The 23,919-nt window shown below is 46.9% G+C and overlaps 2 protein-coding genes across 3 annotated transcripts in view; both read right to left on the minus strand.

Annotated features, from left to right (window-relative positions):
• Nucleotides 1-3,901, minus strand: part of SGSM3 (small G protein signaling modulator 3) — a 60,832-nt gene extending 56,931 nt beyond the window's left edge. The window contains exon 1 of the mRNA XM_044984530.1: nucleotides 3,852-3,901. The gene's annotated coding sequence lies outside the window, so the exon portion shown is untranslated. The remainder of the gene's footprint in view (nucleotides 1-3,851) is intronic.
• Nucleotides 1-23,919, minus strand: part of ADSL (adenylosuccinate lyase) — a 76,055-nt gene that overhangs the window by 24,885 nt on the left and 27,251 nt on the right. Inside the window, exons 5-13 of one of the 2 annotated variants that reach the window (XM_044984531.1) lie at nucleotides 20,001-20,172; nucleotides 19,630-19,676; nucleotides 18,658-18,748; nucleotides 17,618-17,687; nucleotides 16,279-16,426; nucleotides 15,553-15,643; nucleotides 14,903-14,992; nucleotides 8,817-8,993; nucleotides 8,291-8,448 (exon numbers count right to left, since the gene is read on the minus strand). In XM_044984531.1, coding sequence (XP_044840466.1) covers nucleotides 8,362-8,448; nucleotides 8,817-8,993; nucleotides 14,903-14,992; nucleotides 15,553-15,643; nucleotides 16,279-16,426; nucleotides 17,618-17,687; nucleotides 18,658-18,748; nucleotides 19,630-19,676; nucleotides 20,001-20,172 — 973 coding nt within the window. In that variant the 3' untranslated portion in view covers nucleotides 8,291-8,361. Of the gene's footprint in view, nucleotides 1-8,290; nucleotides 8,449-8,816; nucleotides 8,994-14,902; nucleotides 14,993-15,552; nucleotides 15,644-16,278; nucleotides 16,427-17,617; nucleotides 17,688-18,657; nucleotides 18,749-19,629; nucleotides 19,677-20,000; nucleotides 20,173-23,919 lie in introns of those variants that run through there. The other variant, XM_044984532.1, reaches the window with a different exon arrangement.

Genomic DNA, 23,919 nt, shown 5'->3' on the forward strand with positions numbered 1-23,919 from the left:
CATTTGCTCCTCAAGTCAATATTTGCTATGAGTGCCTGTGGAACAGGAGTTTAGCTCCCAACCATAATTAAGAAGAAGGCGGAACAAGCACTTGGGAGAAAAGAAACACAAGGTCCAGGAGGGCCTGTAAAAGACAATGAAAGGTGCTGCCCTACCCTCGCAGTGCGACACCCAGTTAAGTTTTTACACCTATGCACAATTCCACGTGGCTCTCGTCCCTTAACACATCCAGATTAAACAGTTTCTATTATACTTGTAGACCTGATTCATTCCAGGAAACGTTTCTGCAAGGTTTATAACCTACTAGTCTAGCAGTGTTTTGGGTTCCTGTAAATACAGTAAAAGGACAGGAATGATGCAATAACAATGGATTAACCCTCTGACTTCATCTCTAGTGACCACATGATTTAGAGCAACAGTTAAAGGAGTTTAAATGGCTTCATCCTCGTTCCCCCGACGCATCACATCAGACCTCACAAAAGTCTGCTGATGATTGGGTAGTCACTGCTCCAAAGGGATCCTTGGACTGGAATAGCAGGAGGTGTGCCACGTCAAAATTGGGGTTTCATGGCAGAGCTATGTGGGTGAGTGGGCACAGCAGGATGATGGCTTGCCAGGATCTAGAATGTAGGGAGAACACTCAGTACTTAAATGGTCCCCAATCATTGTGAATTAAGGAGACTGATTGTATGTTTGCAGCAGGAGGAAAGTGGAGAGAAGACAAGACCTCTCTCCTTTACCTCCTGCAATGTCTCCTATCACAAAAATCCAGAGCTCTATAGTTGGTAAAATGAATCAAAATCTAGAATTAATAACCAAAGAAAAGCAAACTGGAACTCTGTCTCCTCCCAGCTTGAGTCTACTATAGAAGTTTGCAAGAGACTTCTTTGCACCGCTTTGAAAGTGTAATTATGGTCAGAAATGTAATTAATTTAAAAAGCCATCTTCTTATGCAACAAAACTGCTCCCTATGTGCAGCAGGTGTCTCATCATAACAGCGAGAAAAAAATAAAGGTTTTATGAGCCCTGCAGGCTTATCACTCAGCCCATCCTGGCTCATGCAAAAGCAACAGAATAATCAAGTTTCCAATTGCAAGGCCACATTCAAACTTCTGATTCACTTTGAAGATAACGTATGAGAGGACAGAATCTTGTTGCCTGGTGATAATGAATAAGCCAGGAAGAACCTAGCTTGACTTTCAGATCACAGTTTGACATGGTAGGGCTGGCACAGAAAAAAAAAAATTATACACTGTGCACATCTGATTATGGAGCCATTGAGATACAATGAACATGGAAGTCCAGGATGCCAACATAGAGTCATTTTTCAGAGCAGAACTGCACTTTAACATTCATTTTAAAATACAAAAAAAGGAGTGATATTTTATCTACCAGGCTCCAAAGTAGACAAATGACTCTGTGCAGGAGAGACATGCTAGCCAGGTAGAATCATGAGAGGCTCTAGCATCTGCCTAAATCATTTATCACACCCTAAACCTGGAGATTGCAAAGCCCACCCATTCATCACAATGACAGGTCTGTGAAAGGAAACCTCAGGCCAGGGATTTGTAGACTACAAGATTTTTTTTCTGCCAGCCCTGCAAACTCACCCTGAGACACCAGGGTCAAGCTGTGTTTTATTTTGCTCACCCAACATCACCAGTAATAAAAAGCCCCGCAAGTCAAATTACGACCTTAGTTACACTTGTACCTTCCAAGGCCTCTGACGGGTTTGCACAGATTTAACTGACTGGACCTGTAAATCTGTTGACAATGCACAAGGAAGAAGAGATTCCAGTTCACTCTCTCATAGCTTTGTTGGCTCTGCGGGGCTAACAAGAGCAAAAGGCAGCACTAGATTCAGCAGATGTGACTCTGAATAAACCCAGGCAGCAGATCTGCTGAACATCACTCTGCTGAGCAGAGCTGCAATTTAAGAGATGTATTCAGGGCCACAGTCAGACGACTCCTTTCAGAATTCTGCTTTTCTAAAATCTAAAAACATGACATCCCTCACGATAAGGTTACTCCCACCCAGACCACTGTCCAGGATCTGCTAGAAATGTTCCTTTATAACACATGCCAGATGTTAAACTACTTAGGCCCAGAACCTGCAACCTATTATACACTAGTAACTTTATGTGCATGGTCTCAAAGGAGCTGGACTATATTAGGACTATTAACAGCTATCGTGGTATGAGATATGATCACTCTTACATCATTCTTATTTCATGCCTGTGGGAATGAGGAAGGATTTCTTTTTCCCTACTACAACTTTGTAAACTTGGCCTGCTACATTCTCATTGTTTTCTCCACTCATTTTTCAAGCATCAGGAACTAGACACTGTCAAGGAGAAGACTTGGGACTGACTGACCCAGTAGTGCTGTCATAGGAAGTGATGAACCAGACCAGTTATACTCAGGGTATCTCCTTTGTTTGTAAGTCTCAGAAGTCAAGTCTATTTTCACCTTTCCTATGGGGGATTGTTAGCAAATCCTACTCTCTAAATAGCCAGACTGCTGCATTAGCAACATGAACCGTTGTGTTTCCATTTAGAATGAGCAGACATACCACTTCAGAGGGTTTGCATTACACCCATTCATGCCCAAAACCTGGAGGCTATTGCCATGTTGCTGGTCATCTTAGAGATGTTCCTCTTCCCTCACCCCCCAGCTTTACACCAGACCGAACAGGAGTCAGTCTCTCCTCTCAGCATATCTGAACAGAAACTGAGAACAAGCGGAAATATAAGGCAGGCAAGCTCTGACTAGCGGCAAAAAGGCCAATGGGGATTAGCGACAACCAAGCCTGTAATTCATGAGCAGCCCCTAGGCAAGTCTGAATAAAGTCAAATAGAAGAGGGACAAGGGCAGAGAGAGAGAGATGGAGCAAGAAAGGACCAAAAGAAGAGATGGACAGAGAGAAGGCAGGAGAAGATGCCCCCATCAAATCTAATTAAATCCAGTCATGAATCATTGTATAAAATGAGTCAGAAAGTTGCAGCGCAGCCCCTGAGTCACCAGATCAGGTGAAATGGAACCTTCCTAGGGGCTGTAGAGAAGGGACCACCCTGAAGTCACCTCAGTGGCGAGGGAAGGGATATGAATAGAGAGGCAGGACAGAGGCTTACCCTACCAGCAGACCAGGGTCCAGCCCTCCCCTTGCTGCTGGAAATTATAAGTATGGTTTTGGTCCTCCAGAAACACAGGAGGGGAGCTATTTCGTTAACATTTCAGCTCCTGGCAAGGTGTCTGTATCCAAACAGACCCGTTTGGTTCCACATTTGGCAGGATTCGCACCTTCCAGGCCCAGTTCTCTGAACTGCAAACCACAGCTGAGATCCGGGGAGGCAGCCCACCCAAGTGGAATGTGGGTGTGTGCAAAAGGAAAACACCCATGTAGCTGAAGGGTGCCCATCTGAGCCAACACGCACGCACAGGTCTCTCTCTGTGAATAAGCCACCCCTGCGGCGGGGTCCCGGCAGATAAGGGGGTGTCCCTGCCCCCTGCCCAGCCCTCAGGGTTACCGGCATTAGTGGACAAGCTGCGGAGCCTGGAGGGAGAGGCTGGGTCGGGTGCCCCGCTCCCAGAGGGCTCCTGAGCGAGGCTGCTTCCCCCGGCCCACGCCAGAGAGACCCGCTTTCCGTGCGTCTGGCCGCCCTCGGCCAGGCATCCCCGCCGGGCCCGCGGCCGGTCTCAGTCCCTCGTGCGCTGCCCCCGCCCCTGGCCGGGCTGTTCTCGGGCTCCAGCCCGCCCTGCCCCGCGGCCGGTCCCCCGCCCGCCGCCGCCCCCCGGTCACGTCTGTCTCGGCCGGTCTGTCCATCTACCCCCCCCCCCCCGGTCCGGCTCACCTGCTGCGCGCGCCGCTCCCCCGGCCGGGAGGGGGGCGCCCCCCAGTCCGCAGCCGCCTCAGCCCCCTCCCTGCTGCAGCCGCCGGAGACCGACCGCTTCAATCGCCGACAGCAGCGCCGAGTCTCCCCGCCGCTGCGCATGCGCGGCATCCGGGCGGCGCCGTGAGGCATTGTGGGGAATGTAGTCTTTGATGGCGGCGCGGCGGAGCTCTCCCCCCCCCGCCCGGCGCGCACCATGGACCTCTAGGCCTGCCTCGCGCCCGTCACAGCCCCACCGCTGGCACGCGCGACACTGCAGAGTCTGTCCCTGCAGCGCACTCTGCTGCTGAGCTTCCTGAGGGTAGCAGGGGAACCCTCCCTGGGCATACGTGCCTGCACCCCCTCTCCCCAGCCCCCAAACTCAGGCTACCCCACCATGACTGAAACTAGGGCCCGATTCGCCCCCTGCCGACCTGGGTCACTCGGGCATGTGAATGTAAACCCCCTACTGAATCTTCACCCACTGGTAAACAGATGTTTTGGGAGACAGGTGGTTCCCTCTCCCCTCTGCTTGACAGTAATTAGGTACATTGTGCTAGTTCTGTTTTTTTGCATAGCTGAGAGAGATCTTGGAAAAAACTGTTGTCCAACCTGGTATAGCTACTGTCAACAAATTATACATATGCAAGCAAAGAGACTTACAAAGGGGGGGGACTAAGGCATAGAGATTGGGTGATAATCAAGTGAAGAACAAGAAGATAGAGAGGAGCCAGAGAGCAGCATAGTTGCAGGAACACACACTCCTTTTCAGGAGTCAATAGTGGCCATTTGCAGGGGGTCAGTGCTCCAGAGCATGATGATGGCAGGTAAATCGCTCTCTACTATGGTCACTCTCCAGCCAGCCAGTGAATGGAGTCAGCTATGAAGATCATATGGAGAGAGAATAGTGAACAGGATGCACTGAGAAAGAACATTTATACAGCACCTTCCATCTGAAAATCCTTTTAATCTTGTGTTTGACACACAACAGTCACTTTACCCACTACCGAAATGCAGCCTTCACCTCCTCTACACAACAGTACCAAACAATGTGAAACTGAACACTAGCCCCAGTTTAGGTCTGCAGCATGTAATTTACCCACATTGGAAATTGAGGCTATGTCCCCTCCATTCCTACCCTTAGCTATTGTGAAAAGTACCATGACTCCTTTAATGGCCCCCATAACACAACTTAGCACTTTAATCTTCCAAGCACTGCAGAAATACTAATTAAGTCTCATACCACCTGTAAGGTACATATTAACCCAGTTTTTACAGGAGGGTAAACTGAGGAACATAGTTGACAAGACCTGGACAGAGTCACACAGAAAGTGGCAGAACCAGGATTAAAACACATGATTTCCTGGTACCCAGTCCCACATGCACAGCATTGTCTCTCTACAAGATGTCAGGCCCCTAGCTTTATGCGTCATCTGAAAATATATGATTTTGTTAAGTATCACAGGGAGTTATCTTAAACCTCAAATATACCATATTGACTTTCACCCCCTATTGCTTGGACTATGGAACTGAGACCTCAAATATGGTATATTTTGTCCATTCACATAGAGACTTCAGATGACTGTAACTGTGTCCATCTTATGTTTAGGTCCATCATTTAAACAGTCTACCTAGATGAAACACAACAGTATACAGTATTTTCGAGGTATGCAGCTGCAAGGAATCTGACTACTGAAAAACACTAAAAGATAACCGTTTCCAATATCTGACAAAAAACTACACTGGAGAGCTGGCTGTGTGTCAACTAGTCTTGCATGTGTTTATAAAGTGTAAGAGGGGAGATGGGGGGGTTCAAGCAAGCAGAGGTGAATTGGAGGACAGCCTGTAGTTATGTCAAAGTCAACTACACAATGGATAGGTGGTACATTTCTAGTACTGGATTAGACAATCTGGTAGTCACTCAATAAGCCTCATGCCCCTCTCCCCTGTCAAGCCCATGGTGCATAGACATAAAGTGGCTTAATTTTGAAAGGTAAATTGGCAAAGATTGGCAGAATTAAGGGTGTGAAGTTTTGCATTTCTATAATTTCAATTTTTTGTTTGAAAGAGCAAAGCTCCAACAGATTTTCCTTATTGTAGCAATGTGCATTTACACACATTACTACAGTAACATCAGTTCTTTTGTTTAGTTTAATTCTAATAGCAATAGGATGAAATTAAGAAAATAAAAATATAGGCTGAGTAGTCTCCCAAACAAAGTATTAGAAGACTCATTGCTCAGGACATTTAAAGTTAGACTGAACAAACCAAGAGTCAGGGAAGAATGAATAATCCAGCATTTGTAACAGCTTAGTTGAGCTAGTAAGTCTTTTCTACCTTTCATTTCTGTGATTATTTCTGTTACATATAGTGATCAGACCCATCCCTGCTTAGCTTGGGATATCTGCTGAATGTAGATTATCAAGATGTAACAGGATAAATCCCTCCAAAATTTAATTCATTTTATGAGCTGTTGGAAGAGCTGCTTCTGCAGCACTGTATTGGACCTACTGCTATAATAGAAGGGGTATAATTCCCTGACAGTATAGCAGAGCCACATAATGCAGAGGACTCTGTTAATTTACTTGGGTAATGGAGAAAAAATCTGAACCAAGTTCTTCTAAACCCTGTAATAGACTCAAGCAGAAGCCCCAGATGAGAGCCAGAAAAAGATTTGCGTGTATCTCACAAAGCTGCCAAGGAGGGTGGCTTTGTTCCTTGTGTTGTATTTGTTTTCCAGAAAAAAATACAATCGGATTTAATCTGAGACCCATTCAAACATCCCACAGCTGGGTTCCCCCAACTGGCATCAAATCTAGTTTCCAGATAACGACAAATCTGTGCGCTGTCTCTTCCCTTTCCCTCTGAGGGATTCTTTCCACTAACACACTCCCCCTCATCTCTGGAGGAAATACATTTGAAAACTCCAAATCTACATGTGCTCTTAGGTATCCTTTTGAATAAATAGTCCGAAAGTTACTGATGTTCAAATTAAACTTCTAAACAGATGGCCAATTAAAGTTTAATATAGAAGGAGCGGGAAAAATATATAATATCACAACTGTTTGAGAGAGATTCTGCATTTCTTAGCCCAGCGGCGAAGTAATTGCAGGAGTGATGGGGTAATGGCCTGAGATTTCCAATTTCCCGGAATACATAATAGAGTAGTATCCCATTAAACACTAGATCTTATGTTGGGAAGTCTAGAAAGTCCTTCAAATCACAACGACCTCCAGGAGAACAGGTAGTTTCTTAAAATAGCCATGCCTCCACCTCTCACATGAAACTGTCAGGACACAATCAGATTCCCAAATAAAAACAAAAAAACCCAGAGCTCTCCTGATCACATCTTCTGTGGGACTGCATATATTAGAGAAAAAGGGGAGGCTTTCCCTGTGCTGAAAGATAAGGCTAGGAATGAAGTGGCAGAAAAAGGAGAGGGCTGCAGAATGATGTTTCAGGAATTGGTGGAGGGTTAGACAGCTTTTCTGAAATCAAGGACAGTTTAGTCTATTAAAAAAAACGCGTTACCAACAGGAAAACATACAGACTCAGAAAAAACTAACAAACCCCTGAAATTCTTTTGCATCTATGAGAGTCCCTACCCTCTCTTTCCTCACCATAAGGGAACACATTCTTGGTAGACAAATAATTTTTGTATCCTTGTATGTTCCCTTGGCTGCATTTCAACAACAGCTCCTATCTATAACCAGTGATTCTGAGCAGCACTGCTCATCCTTAAAGCCAATAGCTACTAGGCCTGGAAGTAAGAGTCACCTTGGCTGGTCCCACGCCACATCTTTCACATATGATTATCGTGCACTACAGCCAGAGATTCTGGCACAGCACAGACATGTTATGGCTGGGTTGTGTCACAAGTATTGTCGAGGACCGCTACTATGATGAAAAGCAATCAGGCCCAAGCTTTCTCCTTTTACTACTCCTAATCATCTGGCCAAAGCAGGTGTTAAGTTGATTAAATCATAATCATAGTCCTCCCACAGCCACTTTCAAGGAAACAGCTCCCACCAACACTTTGGCACCACTATGGACAATAGTTTAACAGCAGACAAATGAGACAACAAAGCTGGTTTCCCTTTGCCCATGCCCTTCAACTGATGGTCAATTAGTAGATGCAACCGAGTCCTTAGTGCTGCCTACTTAATCCACTTGAAACATACCATAAGAGGAGAGGAGAATGTGTGTGATGGAGTTGTCACCCTAGTTTGGTCACTGCAAAACCAGAACAAATGTGGGCATTATGCCAACCTCCTCCCAGCAACCCCAACACAAAGGAGAGGGAGGCTGGCTGGCTATACAGCAGACCCAGAACAAGCAGTGCCACCACACATCTGGGGAGTGTGGGTGTGAGCCCTGGGATGGCTGTGTCACTCCCAGGGTACAGACACCCACAAGTATAGACACAGTAAATAGATTTGGTTTATTAAGGCTTTTAATATCACCCACATCCCTAAACATCCACAAGCCCAGCCTAAAGTGCCAGCTCCATTTTCACACCCATCTTGCTTTGGTACGGGGTCAGCATTGGGCGAGCTTCCTCCTTCAGGAACCTCGCCACCTGCTCAAAGGGAAAGAGGAAGGGAAGGTTAGAAAAAGAAATGGGTTCCTCTCTGTGCTTCATTCAGCTCCAGCTTGTGGTCCCAGGGTCTCAGTCTCACAAATGCACCCAGTCACCCAGTACATCAAGAATCAAAGACTATGGGGGAGATAGAAGGCAACTGAGATGGACAGAAAAGGGAAGGAATGCCTTATGTAGCTAAGAAAATGGTAACCCTTCCTTCCTTTAGAAGAACGGGCAGAGATCCAATCCTGTAATGGAAGGGGCAGAGATACAGAAAGCGGAATGTCTCAGACATAAAGGGACATGGTTTGGATATTTATGGCGTGATGCCCCATAACATCTTAAACTGCTTCCCGCAACCTCACCTGCTGGGAAGCACGTCCAGTGAAGGAGGTGGGCTCCAAGAGGCTCTCCAGTTGTCCCTGGATGGGGCTGAAGTAGGGGTCAGCACGGATCCGAGCAATGAGGTCATTATCCCCCCCTTCCTGTTTCACAACAGCAGCTGCCTGCTGGGAAAGAATGCGTATCTTCTCATGGCAATCCTAGGGGGAAGAGAGCCATCATCACGTTACTGACAGCACACCTCAAGCCAGCTGACTCACTGGTGCATGGAGGGTAGAAGTGGGTCAAAGGCTGTTGTATTGCATAGCATAGGAATGAAACAGAAAAAGTTTGTATCATAGCTATTTGAGGCCAATCACCATATCACCGCTGCATGGTGCATCCTTTAAATTGTTTCCCCTGAGGTTAAGGGTCTGAATTATAAATATAGTCCTTGTTTAATTACACCACATCAAGGGTTCGGGTCCCCTCAAGGGGTCACAAGGTCAGTACATGGGGGGGGGTCACAAGCTGTCAACCTCCACCCCAAACCCACTTGCCTCCAGCATTTATAATGGTGTTAAATATATTAAACAGTGTGTTTAATTTATTAGGGGGGTTGCACTCAGAGGCTTGCAGCGTGAAAGGGGTCGCCAGTAAAAAAATGTTGAGAGCTACTGCACTACACTCACAAAATAAGATGGTGGAACTCTTTCCACTTCCTCAAGCTCTTCCTTGGGGACACACTGTGGGATACTTTTAGTAATTCTAACCCATCTATGGTCTGTTGCTCAAAAATCATCACAACTGTTCCCAAAACATTCTATAAACTGGGCATGCAGGAATTCTTTATCCACCACTAATTGCCCCTGAGATGCAGGGTACATTGCAGGAGTTTAATAGCACAAAACATTCACAAGTTTGGAAAGGAAGAGACGAAAACTGTCCAGCTTAGCAAGCAGGGAGAACGTAGTTATCCAAGGTGAGTTAAGGATTATTTGGGGGGGAAAAAAAATATCCCCTCCCAAGGAAAATCAGACAGGATGGGGCACCGGGGGAGGTAACATCCATAAGGATTCCCTTAAAGTGATGCCCCTGAATGGAAAAGGCTGTGCCAGCAAGTCTCCAAACCTAGGGAAACCAATGGCAGGCAGGGGTGTCTGCACAAAGACCCTGTACCTCCACATTGGCCCTGATCCCCACCCATGTAGCTCCACTGGAGCCATGTCAACAGAGACTCCACCGGCTGTGCTTTCCCAGAACCCTAAGATGCATTATTTTTTTATTAAGGCCCTTCCCACCCCCATGCTGCCAATGGCCCACTTGCTCCTCCAGTGGACTGCTCAGTTCCCCAGTGCAGATCTATAGAGCACACTCTATGGGGTCCAGAGGTGAGGGTGATGGTGCCAGCAACATGTAAACAAATGAGTCCCCATCCCCTAGCTTGGAAAAAGACGGTTACTCACCGTAGTAACTGTTGTTCTTCGAGATGTGTTGCTCCTATCCATTCCATGTAGGTGTGCGCGCCGCGCGTGCATGGCTCTTCGGAACATTTTTACCCTAGCAACTCCGGCGGGCCGGCTGGGCGCCCCCTGGAGTGGCACCGCCATGGCGCTGAATATATACCCCAGCCGGCCTGTCCGCTCCTCAGTTCCTTCTTACCGCCCGTGACGGCCAGTTGGAATAGTGGAGTGCTCCTTTACCTCCACAGCCCTAGCGTTTCTCTAGTTTCTACGTATACATAGTTGGTTAAGTTAGTTTAGTTGTTAGATTAGTTGAATAAGTTTAGTTAGATATAGTATAGTAAGGGAATTAGGGGGGGTTTACCCCTCTTCTTCCACAACCGGTGCGGGCTCATGCCCAAGACACCGGGGTTTAAGCCCTGTGCGGCACATGCCTGTCGGGGACCCGCACGACTCCTGCCTGCGCTGCCTCGGGGAGACCCATCGTCCAGATAAGTGTCCCATCTGCACGGCGTTTAAGCTGAGAACTAGAAAGGAGCGGGACACTTGCCTGAAGCAGCTCCTTATGGAGGCGACACTTCAACCTCCCGCGCCGACCCCAGCGGCACCGAAATTGTCATCGGCGCGCAGCGCACCGGCGGCCCCGAGCCGCTCCAGTACCGAGCCTGCTCGAGCTCCGCAGCTGGCACCGGCGTCCCAGCACCGTTCCCTGTCTCCAGCGAGGAAACGGAAGACGGCGCAGACGGCCTCTAAGCCGCATGCTACGGGACCGCTTGCCCAGCCACCACCGGCGCCTCCGGTACCGGCTATGGCGGTGCACAAACTGTGCACGGTACCGTCGACTCTGGCGCTGCAAGAGCCGTTGAGTCCGGTACCACCCTGCTCCCCGGTACCAACTGCGGTTGAGCTGCAGCTCCCGTCGACGCCCGAGACATTCTCGACGGCGAGAGAGCTCATTGAGCTCACAGAGGCACCGAGCCTCCGGCCCCTGGCACCGCCGGTGCGGGCCGTTCAGTCAGCGGGCAAGCCGGCGATGATACGGCCGCCTCCCCCTGACGGACGAGATGGACGTCGGTCCCGGTCCTACTCCCGGTCCCGCAGACGGTCACCGCCACACCGATCCAGATCTCGGCACCGTTCACCATCGCGGTACCGCTCCCCGTCTCGGCACCGGTCGCAGTCCCGGTACCGCTCAACATCGCGGTACCGATCGCACTCCCGGAGACGCTCCCGGTCCCGATCACCCGACCGTCGGTACCGAGGGAGGTCCGGATCCCGGTACCGTTCCTGGCACCGCGACTCCCGAAGCTGCTCCAGACGCCGTCGGTCGAGGTCACGGTCGAGCTCCCAGCACCGGTCGAGCTCCCGGCACCGCAACAGTCGCTGGTCCCGCTCTCCATCCCGGCACCGCGATGACCGGCACCAATCCTCGGCACCGCCCAGGGACCTACTGCCGGCATCCACGGCGCACTCTTTCAGCGCCTCTGCCCCGTCTTGGCCTTCTCGTCAGCCCTCAGTCATCTCTCAGGCGGGCAGCGGGAGAGATCTGCAGGCCGACCCCCAAGGCCAGGACCACGGACCACAGCAGTGGGGTTTTGGGGTCCCCTGGGCCTACCACGAGCCTCAAGGACTCCCCTTTCCCCCGAGGCACGTGGGTGCCGAACATAGGGTGCCCGAAGCCACGGTGAGCAGACCTCCCCCATCACCACCGGGTGAGGCCCCGTCGCCACCTGGTCCCGCACAGCATCCAGGGTCCGAGGCGGCGTCACACCACCTGGAAGAGCCAGCTCCAGAAGCGGTGGTCCAAGGTCTGTCCTCATCATCCTCGCCGGATGAGGCGGTGGCGGGGGCTTCTACGGCAGACCCCCCTCCTATTGACTTGCGGGCCCACCAAGACCTTCTTCGCCGGGTGGCGAAGGCTATCGACCTCCCCGTGGCGGAGGTCCCAGAGGATGATGACCCGGTGACCAATGTCATTGGAGCTGAGGCCCCGCTGCGGGTGGCCCTGCCCTTCATCCGCACCATACAGCGGAATGCCACTACCATCTGGCAGTCACCGGTGTCCGTCCCTCCCACCGCGCGTGGCGTGGAGCGCAAGTACTCGGTCCCGCCCACCGGATACGAGTACCTCTATACGCACCCGACTCCGGACTCCCTCGTGGTACAGTCCGTAAATGACCGGGAGAGGCATGGGCAGCCCGCTCCGGCGCCAAAATCCAAAGACGCACGGCGCATGGACCTGTTGGGCCGGAAGGTCTATTCGGCGGGGGGCCTCCAGCTCCGGATTGCCAACCAGATGGCTCTTCTCGCTCGTTACACTTTGACATCTTGGTGTCCCTGGCGAAATTTTCGGAGCTGATCCCAACAGCCTCACGTCAAGAGTTCTCGGCCCTCTTGGAAGAAGGCAGAAAAGCCTCCTGGTCCTCCATCCAGGCTGCTCTGGACTTGGCGGACTCAGGAGCCAGAACCCTGGCCTCTGGGGTGACCATGAGGCGCATCTCCTGGCTGCAGTCCTCCACCTTGCCGCCTGAGGTGCAGTACACTCTTCAAGACCTCCCGTTCGACACTCAGGGTCTCTTCTCGGAGAAAACGGACTCCAGAATTCAGACCCTCAAAGATGGTCGAATTGCCATTCGCACCTTGGGGATGCACACACCGGCTACTCAGAGGAGGTCATTCCGGCAGCAGCCCTACCGGCCCTTTACCCAGGCCAGGTTAAGGCCGTATAATAGTTGGCGTGCTAACTTAAACCGCCGTAGACCATCGGGCAACAGGCGCAACCAGGCCCAGGCCTCTTCCTTGCCCCTCAAGGGCCCAAACAGGCCTTTTGATGGGACGCCCGAGGACGGCCCATCAGCCTCTTTCCCGGATCCTACCCCATTATTTTACAACCGCCTTTCCCGCTTCCTTCCGGCGTGGTCCCAAATAACATCGGACAACTGGGTCCTTCGTACTATCCAGTATGGTTACCGCCTTCAGTTTGTTTCGTCCCCTCCTTCCCACCCACCTTCTCCGTCCCTCTTCAGGGACCCCTCTCACGAGCAATTCCTCCTACAAGAGGTTGAGACTCTGTTGAGCTTGGGTGCCATAGAGGAGGTGCCGCATGACATGCGGGGCAGGGGATTTTATTCCCGATATTTTCTCATCCCCAAGGCGAAAGGAGGTCTCCGACCCATACTAGACCTCCGAGAGCTCAACAGGTACCTGCTCAAGCTCAACTGGCCGTCACGGGTGGTAAGAAGGAACTGAGGAGCGGACGGGCCGGCTGGGGTATATATTCAGCGCCATGGCGGTGCCACTCCAGGGGGTGCCCAGCCGGCCCGCCGGAGTTGCTAGGGTAAAAATGTTCCGAAGAGCCGTGCACGCGCAGCGCGCGCACGTACATGGAATGCATAGGAGCAATCACTCGAAGAAGAACAGAAGATCACCCCTGGTAGGATCTGTGGGAGACCATTTGGACTAAAGATAGCACAAAAGCAGAACAAGTTAAAGTTAGTCAAAGGAGTTAACGGGAACAACAGGAGATTTTATAATAACTGTATCTAACTACAACTAACTAAATAGTATTAGAGAGAAGGTAGGCTCACTAATAAATAAGAATTAAAGTTAACTCCAAGGGTATGTCTACACTGCAATTAAAAACTCAGGGCTGGCCCATATCAGCTGACCCGGCCTTGTGGGGCTGTCTAATTGCAGTGTAGATGTTTGGACTTCGCCTGGAACCTGGGTTCTAGGACCCTGCCGGGAGGGAGGGTCCCAGAGCCTGGGTTCCAGCCAGAGCCCAGATGTCTACAGTGCAATTAGACAGCCCCTTAAGGGAATCAAGTTACCAAACTTAAGTTACAAAAAGCAAGTACACTGGCCTAAGCTATACTGGAGGGGAGGAGTGTTCAGGAGTGTCTACGTGAGTTAGGAACACAAGTCCCATTGAAAGCTCCTAACTCACTTAAACAACCTGAAAATCCCACCCACTGTTACCAAACTGCAAGTCTAATTTCTGTCAATAATAAAATGATGAAACTAATATTTAGGGGGAAATTACTGTCTAGAGGCAAGTGGAAATATAAGCAGCATGAATTTATTAAGAATGAATCCTGCCAAGCAAGCTGATTACCTGATTTAGACTGAACTACAAAGCTAGTGATTATGGGAACACACAGTCCTGATGTTTGGATTGTATTAGAATATTCAGTAACATTCGCTGTGAGACAGAGACTCAAATCAAATGGGTCTGCTATGAAGCCTGTCTCCTAGATTAAAAACTGGCTGAAGGATCATAAAGAGTAATGAAAAAAGCACTATATTGCTTTTGTGGGGCAGGTAGCTATCCATCCTGTACTAGGTGCCTTTGCAACAAACAATTAAGAATTACAATCTGCTGTCATAATCTAATGTAATAAATAACGGACAGCTCGGTACATCGTAAGTGGATAGATATCCCCTGCACTGAGCTTCTAACAATGAATAAGAATTCCCCCAAGCTGCTCCCTTCCCAAATGACTGGGAGAAGACTGGCCCTGCAGCATAATCATAAGATTAACAGCTCTGGTAGACCAAGGAGTCACCAAGGGAGAGAGGGAAAGTAATTACGAACTTTTATATACTCCCATTCCTCAAGAGTATGATGCCTGGCAGTGAGCATCAGACCCTCCTAACTGGGTACCTACCTGGCGATTACCCCCTGCTTTCACCATGGCCATGATGATATTCTCTGTGGCCATGAAGGGCAGCTCCTGTCGTATCCGCCTCTCAATCACCTAAAAAAACGAAAAGAAACCGGCACTATCACACTGGAGTCGACAATCAGTAAATCTGATCAGGTATTTCCTGCCGTACCCTGCCCCATGATGCCCCAAATTGTACAATGGGGAAAAACAAAACAAAAGCCACCTTTTCCAGACCCAGTCTAGAAATAAACATAGTAAGTCTGAAATGTTGAAATTTTATCCTAGCCAATGTTACTGCAGGTGTGAGTCACATTCATGTAATTGCCCACACTTTCTTGAATCTTAGTAAGGGCTGGTTCAACCATATCCTGTGGCAGCAAGTTCCACAAGTTAGTCGTATACCTCAGAAAACAGTATTTTCTTTGATCTGTTTTAAGTTTGTTGCATTTTAATTTCTTCAAGAGTCCTCTGATTTTTGTATTGCAAAGAAAAGTGCCATGGTGAGAAACTGGACAGCTTGGCTGGGCAGCCCTTAGGAATATTCACTGAGCCAGAAGGCAAGAATTCAATGCTCTGAGTGGGATGGCTTCTTTTGCAGGCCCGCAGTGCTAATGGAAATTCAGGACTGCATTTAAGTTCTGTTACTTTACCTTGGGGTACACCACTAATCCTTCAGAGATATTCTGCAGCGTGCTCAGTATGATGTCAGCTGTGAGGAAAGCCTCAGCCAGACACACACGCCTGTGAAACACATGTAACCAGGGTGTCTGGGTTAGCAAAAAAAAAAAAAGCGAGGCAGCCTAACTCAACCCCTAGTACCTGCACATGTCTCTCTAGATGGCAACTCCCCCTCCCAACAGCCAGAACTATTCCTTATAGGCACTTCCTGCTGGGATAGGCCAGAACTGGGGAAGCTAGGAGCAACCTTCAGCACCTGCTGCTGGGACAGGCCAGGACAAGAAGAGCAGTGTGTTAACCTTACCCTTGGCTACTGCACCATTCCCTGGTACTCCTGTTCTCCTTTTCAGAGGATCTTTACTGTGTAAAACATTATTACCTCACTCAAAGAGAGAAGCCAGTTTACAGCCTCTGTTGCTGGGCTCTCAATGTCCTCTAATGATGTTGCTTTTCATAAAGTGGTGTCTGCCAGCATGAGATTCAGAATTGAGGGGTGTAGATTGAAAATACCATATTCTAAATATGTCAGTGTGCTGTTCCCTACAAGCACTTTCTAAGCACTGCATTGAGTGAGAGGAGAACATTGACCCCAAACCAGTTTAACCCTCTAAAGCCATTCTCTTCCTTTATTTCATCAATAACTAGGGTTTTTCTGCTCACTACCCTCCCCCGGCCAGCCGTGGAGCACATGGATGGACCTGTTTGCGCTGTCATCCAAGGTGCGCTCAAACCACTGCACGGAGGCTGTATGGAGTGGATTCAGGACCAGAGTCATCAGGTGGCGAGCCAGGCTGCAGCAGCGCTCTGAACGCATTGGATTCCTTTTGTAAGGCATGGCGCTGGAACCTGCAGGCAAGAAAAATATGAGGAGAGGGGGTGGTAAAAGAGAGGATGATAATAAGAGGGCAGGAGATGAAACACACAGAAGAAGAGAGATCAAAAGGTACTGGCCTTCCCAAGAGAAAAAAAATCCATCGTTCACTTTTAAGTCTGATTCATACTATGCAGACACACAAGGTGGGAGAGGTAACATCTTTTATTGGACCAACTTCTGTGGTGAAAGAGAGAAGCTTTCGAGCTTATACTGAGCTCTTCAAGCTCAAAAACTTGTTTCTCTCACCAACAGAAGTTGGTCCAATAGAAGATATTGACTCACCCACCTTGTGTCTCTAATATTCTGGGACCAACACTGCATCATACTATGCAGGTCTTTTTGAAACCACCTCCCCCCGCCCCACCCACCGAACCAGAACTGTATCTGTACTTGCAGGGGAGAACGTGGGGGCCTTAACTCCTAACTCTGCAAGATTACTTTATCAATATAAAAGAAAGAAATGAGGCTGAGCTACTTTAGTGTGCTGTATTTTGCACTTCTGCTCAATGGCCTACCCATGAAAGTCAGCAACCTGCAGTGACAGTGACTGAAAGTCTGAGGGTTCAATATTTAAAAAGTGACCTGTCAATATTTTAAAAGCCTGTCACTCTAGTATGGCTGAGGTAACTGACGTAGTTGAGGATCAAAAATGCTGACTCATCCCACAACACTAACTTGGGTGGCTGGGCCTTCTCAGTTCCGGCTTCACAGCTCTGGAATTCTCTCCACTTCTCTATATACATCACAGCTACATCAGGGACCACTTTCAGTACAAGGCTCCAGCCCAGTTTTACTTTTCCAAGTTTGTTAATACACAAATGACAGCAATACTGAGCCAATTAACTTTAATGGGAGTGGAGAGTGCTCCGCTCCTCTCAGAATCAGGCCCTCATCTGTGCTGGGGTGGGGAGCAAGGGCATTATTATTTCTGCACTTTGACTTATTTGGGCACAAAATTGGATTTTGTTTGTTAATAAATCGTTAGACCTAAAGCTGCAGGCACAGACAGATTAAAAAAATTAAACTTTTTAATTAAAAGCAATTTATGCCAGTGACATCACTATTGTTGCTGGGAAGAAGGTGCTGGTGAGGAGATCACCACGGCAAATGAAAAGATAAGATAACTGGAACACGTATCACAAACCAATGTCTGCCACCCTCACCAATCTGGTCTGTCTCGAAAGGCTCCTCTATCTCCTTGAGGTTGGCCAGAAGGCGGATATCAGTACAGATCTAAGAAAAAGCAACAAGAGCAAATGAACGAAGCTGTTCTTACCGGTACTAGGTAGTGTGTCTGGGGACACTGTGTATCTATGTCCATGGAGCAGCTTGGGGGAGAGAGAATAATTCCCTTCAAAAAGTGAGCAATTCCAAAATTAAGGCTTTAGCCTTAATATGAAAAATTAAGGTTCAATCTATATTACAAATGAATCACATCTGTATCCACATTACACAACCAGAAAGCTGCAATCAGGTTTCCTGACATGGTAGCACCTCAGAGAAGATAGAGGCCAATTTCCACAGGGGTTGCAATTTTTCTGAAACTTTCTAATTTATACTTAAAGAGCTCAAGCCAAAAGAATGGGGAAGAGGGAAGGGACGGGACTCCATGAACAGTCAAGGGAGAGAAGATAAATTAGTAAACATTGATACACCATTTAAGTCTACATTGTGCTTAAACACTGAAATGTACACTGACCAGAGAACATACAGTCTAAATAAGAGGATAAACCACCAGAGGTCAGAAGTGCAGGCAAGGGAGGGTGTGGGGATAATCAAAGAGAGGAAAAATCCCACAAGGACTTATCTCTGTGAGGAACATACCGAGGGAGGAAATGGTGAGATTGTAAAACATGTTCCATTAGGGAGGGCATTTATTCTAACTGAATTAGCTTTAACACAAATTTGATTGCTATCTTGCTTGGGATCTCCCCCCATAGGGTCTTTCTAAGTGAATTCATTTTAATTGCCCTTTGCACCACCCTCAAGAAATCAGGTATGGGATCTCTCCCGGTGCTCTGATATCTGAGACAAAACATCCAGTGAAGAATTAGTCTGGTAGAGCAGAGAACAGTTAAGCACTCAACTCCAACTCATGTTTCCTGCAGAAAGTGTTCTGCACCAGGATCTCCCTCCCCAACCCTCTCAGATTGAGAACATTTCCCTTCCCCTTCCATACTGAGTTTGGAGACAGGGACCTCACCTTGTGTATGGATGCCCCTAGACTGGCTAGCACAGATAGGACTTCAACATCCACTTTGCGGCTGTAGGTCTGCCCTGTGACGAGATAAGCTCTGGAAATAAAAACAAAGATAAAGGTCTCCAGACACAAGCACCATTAAAATAGGACTGAGTAAGTATGCGCTCTGCAGGGGCACCATGCTGCAGAGCTCTGCCTGGCTAACACCAATGGGTGGTGTAGCAGGGTGCTGGTGCAAAAGCACCTAATTACCCCTCCTCAGCCAGCTCCAATCAAGGGAAATAGATTGGGGCTGGTGAAACAGACCTGATGCCTGGCCTGGGGACTGGCTCCACCTGCAGGCCTGACAAGCCAGCAGTTACAAGAGCTGGGAGCCAGAAGAAAAGCCAGCCAGGGAAAGGTCAGACTCCTAGCTGTGGGCTGACTGCAGGAAAGGAGGGAAATAACCCTGTAAGCCTTGTATATAGCTCCCATTGGTGGTGGGAGAACTGTGCATGTGTAAACAAAGCCACAGGTGCTACATAACTGAAAGCCGCTCTGGAAGAGGGGCGTGACAGAGAACCTGTCACAGGTGGTTTGACCTGCAATACTTCACTTGACTTCCTGGCTTCTCATTCACACTAGTGGGACACTTGATTCATGCTCCTGTGCTCCTTGGGCTGGCATGCAGGCATGTAAAGCCAGGGGAGGAAGAACAGTAGCCCATACTTTGACAGGGTGAAAAATGTGTAAGGGAGAGAAGTAGAAACAGAGACCTAGCCAGGAGGTGGAGTTTCCTTCACAGTGCTACATTGTGAAGTGTGGGTTGGAAAGGAACAGAATCAGGTGACAGTGCTCTCTAAATGTGAGCCCAACAGAGGGGAAATTAGTTAGTTGGATACAAGAACCTGTGCTGCTGTGGACAGCAGGAGGTGTCAGGCTATTAATTCTCCTCAGCATATTTTAGAGTTCAAGGTAAGCAAGCTTTTTACATACCGCTTAAATCCTGCCTTCACAGTCACCAGCCTGTCCAGCTCCTCCACCTCAGGAGAAAAACAGACAGGAACCTCAGAACATAGTGACTGAAGTGTCAAACATGCAGGGCTAAGGGATACTGATAGAGGACAAAAATGTAAAGGCTTCAACTCCCCCTCTCTTCTGAGCACACTAGGAGCTCTGCCAGCACACCTCAATCCTGTCCTGAAGCACCCCCACTATTACAATTCTGCTCTCCCAGAGCTCTGCCAATGAACCTTCATAGTGACCCCCAGTGTCCATGCTTATTTGACCCTAGACCCTCCTCTCCCCCACAAGTCATCTTCTAAACCTGCTTACTGGGAATTTTGATCACTGGATTCATGACTCACTTTATCATGATCTCCCTCAAACAGCTGCAAGAAGCTGGCCTGGGTGCCAGTGGTGCCTTTCACACCACGAAATCGCAAGTCGTCTCGAGCCCGCTCCAGGTTCCGCAGGTCCATGCACAGGTCCTGGATCCACAGGCAGCAGCGTTTCCCCACTGTGGTTAGCTGTGCAGGCCTGAGAGTAAGCAAGGCAGATTGTCATTGTGTCACCACCTGCACACAGACTTTGCACAGCCTCGCTAGGAAGGCAGGCACTCAGATACCACTGTAACGAGAACCATCCATCTTTTGAAAGATAAACATTTTCAGAACTATGTCACTGAAGAAATTTTATTCTTCAAAACAAATGATCCACCCTAAGGGATATGCTAAGTTTTTATTAGGGGCAGGATCATTTCCTACTCAGCAGGTAGGAAGAGAGCTAGCCAGGCTTGGCTCCTGGAATTAACTGAATGATTTACAGCTATGGAATTAGAATGTTCAAACTACTCCTCTGTAGAACAAATATAAAATTAGAGACTTAAAGTTGGCTTAAGTTTGGTTAAAGAAATAACTAGCAAGTAAAGGAGAGGCCCTGAAAGTAGTGAGTGGTAAAGCCAGAGAGGAGTAGGGAGGATGTCTGGTTAAAAAAATAATTAATGAGATAAGGAAAAAGTTTCTAAAAAGAAGGCCTCTGCCTGAGAGGGATGACTGCAGTTCATTTTAAATAAGAGAAACAAAATTTTCTTAAAAGGAGCCAAGATGGCCCTTCCCACCTCATATAGCAGTGTTATCTTAAAAGTAGGGCTGTCAATTAATCACAGTTAACTCACGCGATTAAATCAAAAAAATTAATCACGATTAATTGCAGTTTTAATTGTACTGTTAAACAATAGGAATCCAAAAATATTTAATAAATTTCAATTGGTAGTTTTTCTACATTTTCATATAAAATATACTGATTTCATTTACAACACAGAATACAAAGTGTACCCTGCTCACTTTCTATTACATTTTATTACAAATATTTCCACTGTAAAAATAATAGTATTTTTCAATTCACTTCATTCAAATACAGTAGTGCAACCTATTTATCAAGAAAATGCAACTTACAAATGTAGTTTTTTTTTTACATAAAATTGCACTCGAAAAACAAAACAATGCAAAACTTCAGAGTCTGTAAGTCCACTCAGTCCTACTTGTTCAGCCAGTCACTAGACAAATAAGTTTGTTTACATTTACGGGAGATAATGCTGCCCACGTCTTATTTACATCACCAGAAAGTGAGAACAGGCGTTTGCATGGCACTTTTGTAACCAGCACTGCAAAGTATTTATGTGCCAGATGTGCTAAACATTCATATGCCTCTTCATGCTTTGGCCACCATTCCAGAGGACAGGCTTCCACGCTGATGACGGTGGTTAAACAAATAATGCATTAATTAAATTTATGACTGAACTCCTTGGGGGAGAATTGTATGTCTCTGGCTCTGTTTTACCCGCATTCTGCCATATATTTTGTGTTATACTAGTCTTGGATGATGACCCACCACATTTTAAGAACACTTTAGCAAATTTGACAAAACTCAAAGAAGGTACCAATGCGAGATTTTTAAGGATAGCTACAGCACTTGACCCAAGGTTTAAGAATCTGAAGTGCCTTCCAACATCTGAGAGGGATGAGGTGTGGAGCATGCTTTCAGAAGTCTTAAAAGAGTAATACTCCGATGCAGAAACTACAGAACCCAAACCACCAAAAAAGAAAATCAACCTTCTGCTAGTGGTATCTGACTCAGATGATGAAAATGAACATGCGTCGGTCCACACTGCTTTGGGTTATCATCAGCACGGACACATGTCCTCTGGAACGGTGGATGAAGCATGAAGGGACATGTGAAGCTTTAGTGCATCTGGCATGTAAATATCTTGTGAGACACTGGCTGCAACAGTGCCATGTGAACACCTGTTCTCACTTTCAGGTGACATTGTGAACAAGAAGCAGGCAGCATTATCTCCTGCAAATGTAAACAAACTTGTTTCTATGAGCGATTGGCTGAACAAGCAATAGGACTGAGTGGACTTATAGGCACAAAAGTTTGACATTGTTTTATTTTTGAATGCAGGGGTTTTTTGTTTTTTGTTTTTTTACATAATTCTACATTTGAAAGTTCAGCTTTCATGATAAAGAGATTGCGCTACAGTACTTGTATTAGGTGAATTGAAAAATAGTATTTCCTTTGTTTTTTTTACAGTGCAAATATTTGTAATAAAAATAAATATAAAGTGAACTCTATACACTTGGTATTCTGTGTTGTAATTGAAATCAATATATTTGAAAATGTAGAAAACATCCAAAAATATTTAAATAAATTATATTCTATTATTAAACGGTGCAATTAATCACAATTAATTTTTTTAATCGCTTGGCAGCCCTAGCATAAAGTAAATAGAATGACTTCAGCACAAGCCAAATTTGCTCTTTTTAGACTCAAGCATACCAGGAGTTGGGGGGAGAGAGCAGGGAAAATTCTTACATAGAGATTAAAAGTGAGAGGTCAAAGTCCCAAATAGTATCAATCAAATCAGAACAAGGACGGGTTATTGCTAATCATAAAGAGATCAATGATCGATTTTTGAAATTTCGTCAGGCTCTTTACAATAATGATTTACCACCTGACCCAGAAGAACTGAATAATTTTGTTAGAACTTTTAACCTCCCACAAATCTCAGAAGAGCAGCAGGCCAGGCTGGCCTCTCCCTTGCAATCAGAGGAAATAATCAAGGCCAGGAAAGAAATGGGTCTCAGCAAGACTCTGAGCCCTGATTGTCTACTGATAGAATTCGATCAAAGTCTCAAAGAAATTCTGGTCCCTAAGCTGTTCTACATTTACAAAGATGCCTTAAAGAAATGTACATTACCTCCTACTATGAGGGAAGCACTAAATACTGTACTAATTAAACCGGGTAAGGAAGCGCAAAAGCTCATCTCTTTTGTGGAAGCCAGTAAATAATTAACAAGGTTTTAAAGAGATCTTAATGAATGTTAGTTAGCATGAGTTAGGTTAACTGTGATCCTGGTGACGTGAGGAAGCAAGATAATGTAAGACAGAGGGAATTGTGTGAAAGTTATTACGACCTTGCAATATGCAGTCTTGCAGTCTTGTTTTTCTAGTGAGATAGCAGAGAAGCTTATGTATAAACAAAATGTATTTGTTGCTTTTTACTGTCTGTATTATTGTTAGAAATTGTCTGTAAAAGGTATAAAGGCTTGCTGTGATTGTTTACCAGTTGAGAGACCTGTCCAGGACCCTGTGTCCTATGGCACTCTCTCCCTCCATGGTAATTACTGGAGAAATAATAAAGTATTTGGTTTTGCTGCACCCAAACAAAAAGCGAGAACTGAGTTTTTCTTCGACACTTTAGTCAATACTGATATATAAAAATACTTTCAAAAACATTGCCCAAGAGGCTTGAAAAAGTAACAAGTGATAAGGTTCACCCCCAAATCAGGTGGGATTTATTAAAAAAAGGCATGGTTCAGATAACACATCAGTGATTTATATTATGGCATTCCATCAACACACTAGAAATTCCCATGCAATCATTTCACTCAATGCAGAGAAAGCCTTTGACAGAATGAACTAGCAATATCTGTTTCTTACCCAGGATAAATTTGGCTTGGGAAAATCCTTTATTTAATGGATATAGCTGTTATGTTTCAATCCCAACTCTCGTACCCTAACTAACAGTGTAATATTTCCCACCTTTGATCTCTTTCAGGGAAGTAGACAGAGATGCCCTTTCTCCCCACTCCCATTCAATCTAGCATTAGAACCACTTGCAGTACTAATTAGGGAACACCAAGATATTCAAGGGATCAAATCAGGAACTCTGGTGACAAAAATCCTTTTGTATGCAGATGACATCCTCCTACTTATTAAAAA

This window comes from Mauremys mutica, chromosome 1, assembly GCF_020497125.1.
Source record: "Mauremys mutica isolate MM-2020 ecotype Southern chromosome 1, ASM2049712v1, whole genome shotgun sequence".
Classification (NCBI taxonomy): domain Eukaryota; kingdom Metazoa; phylum Chordata; order Testudines; family Geoemydidae; genus Mauremys; species Mauremys mutica.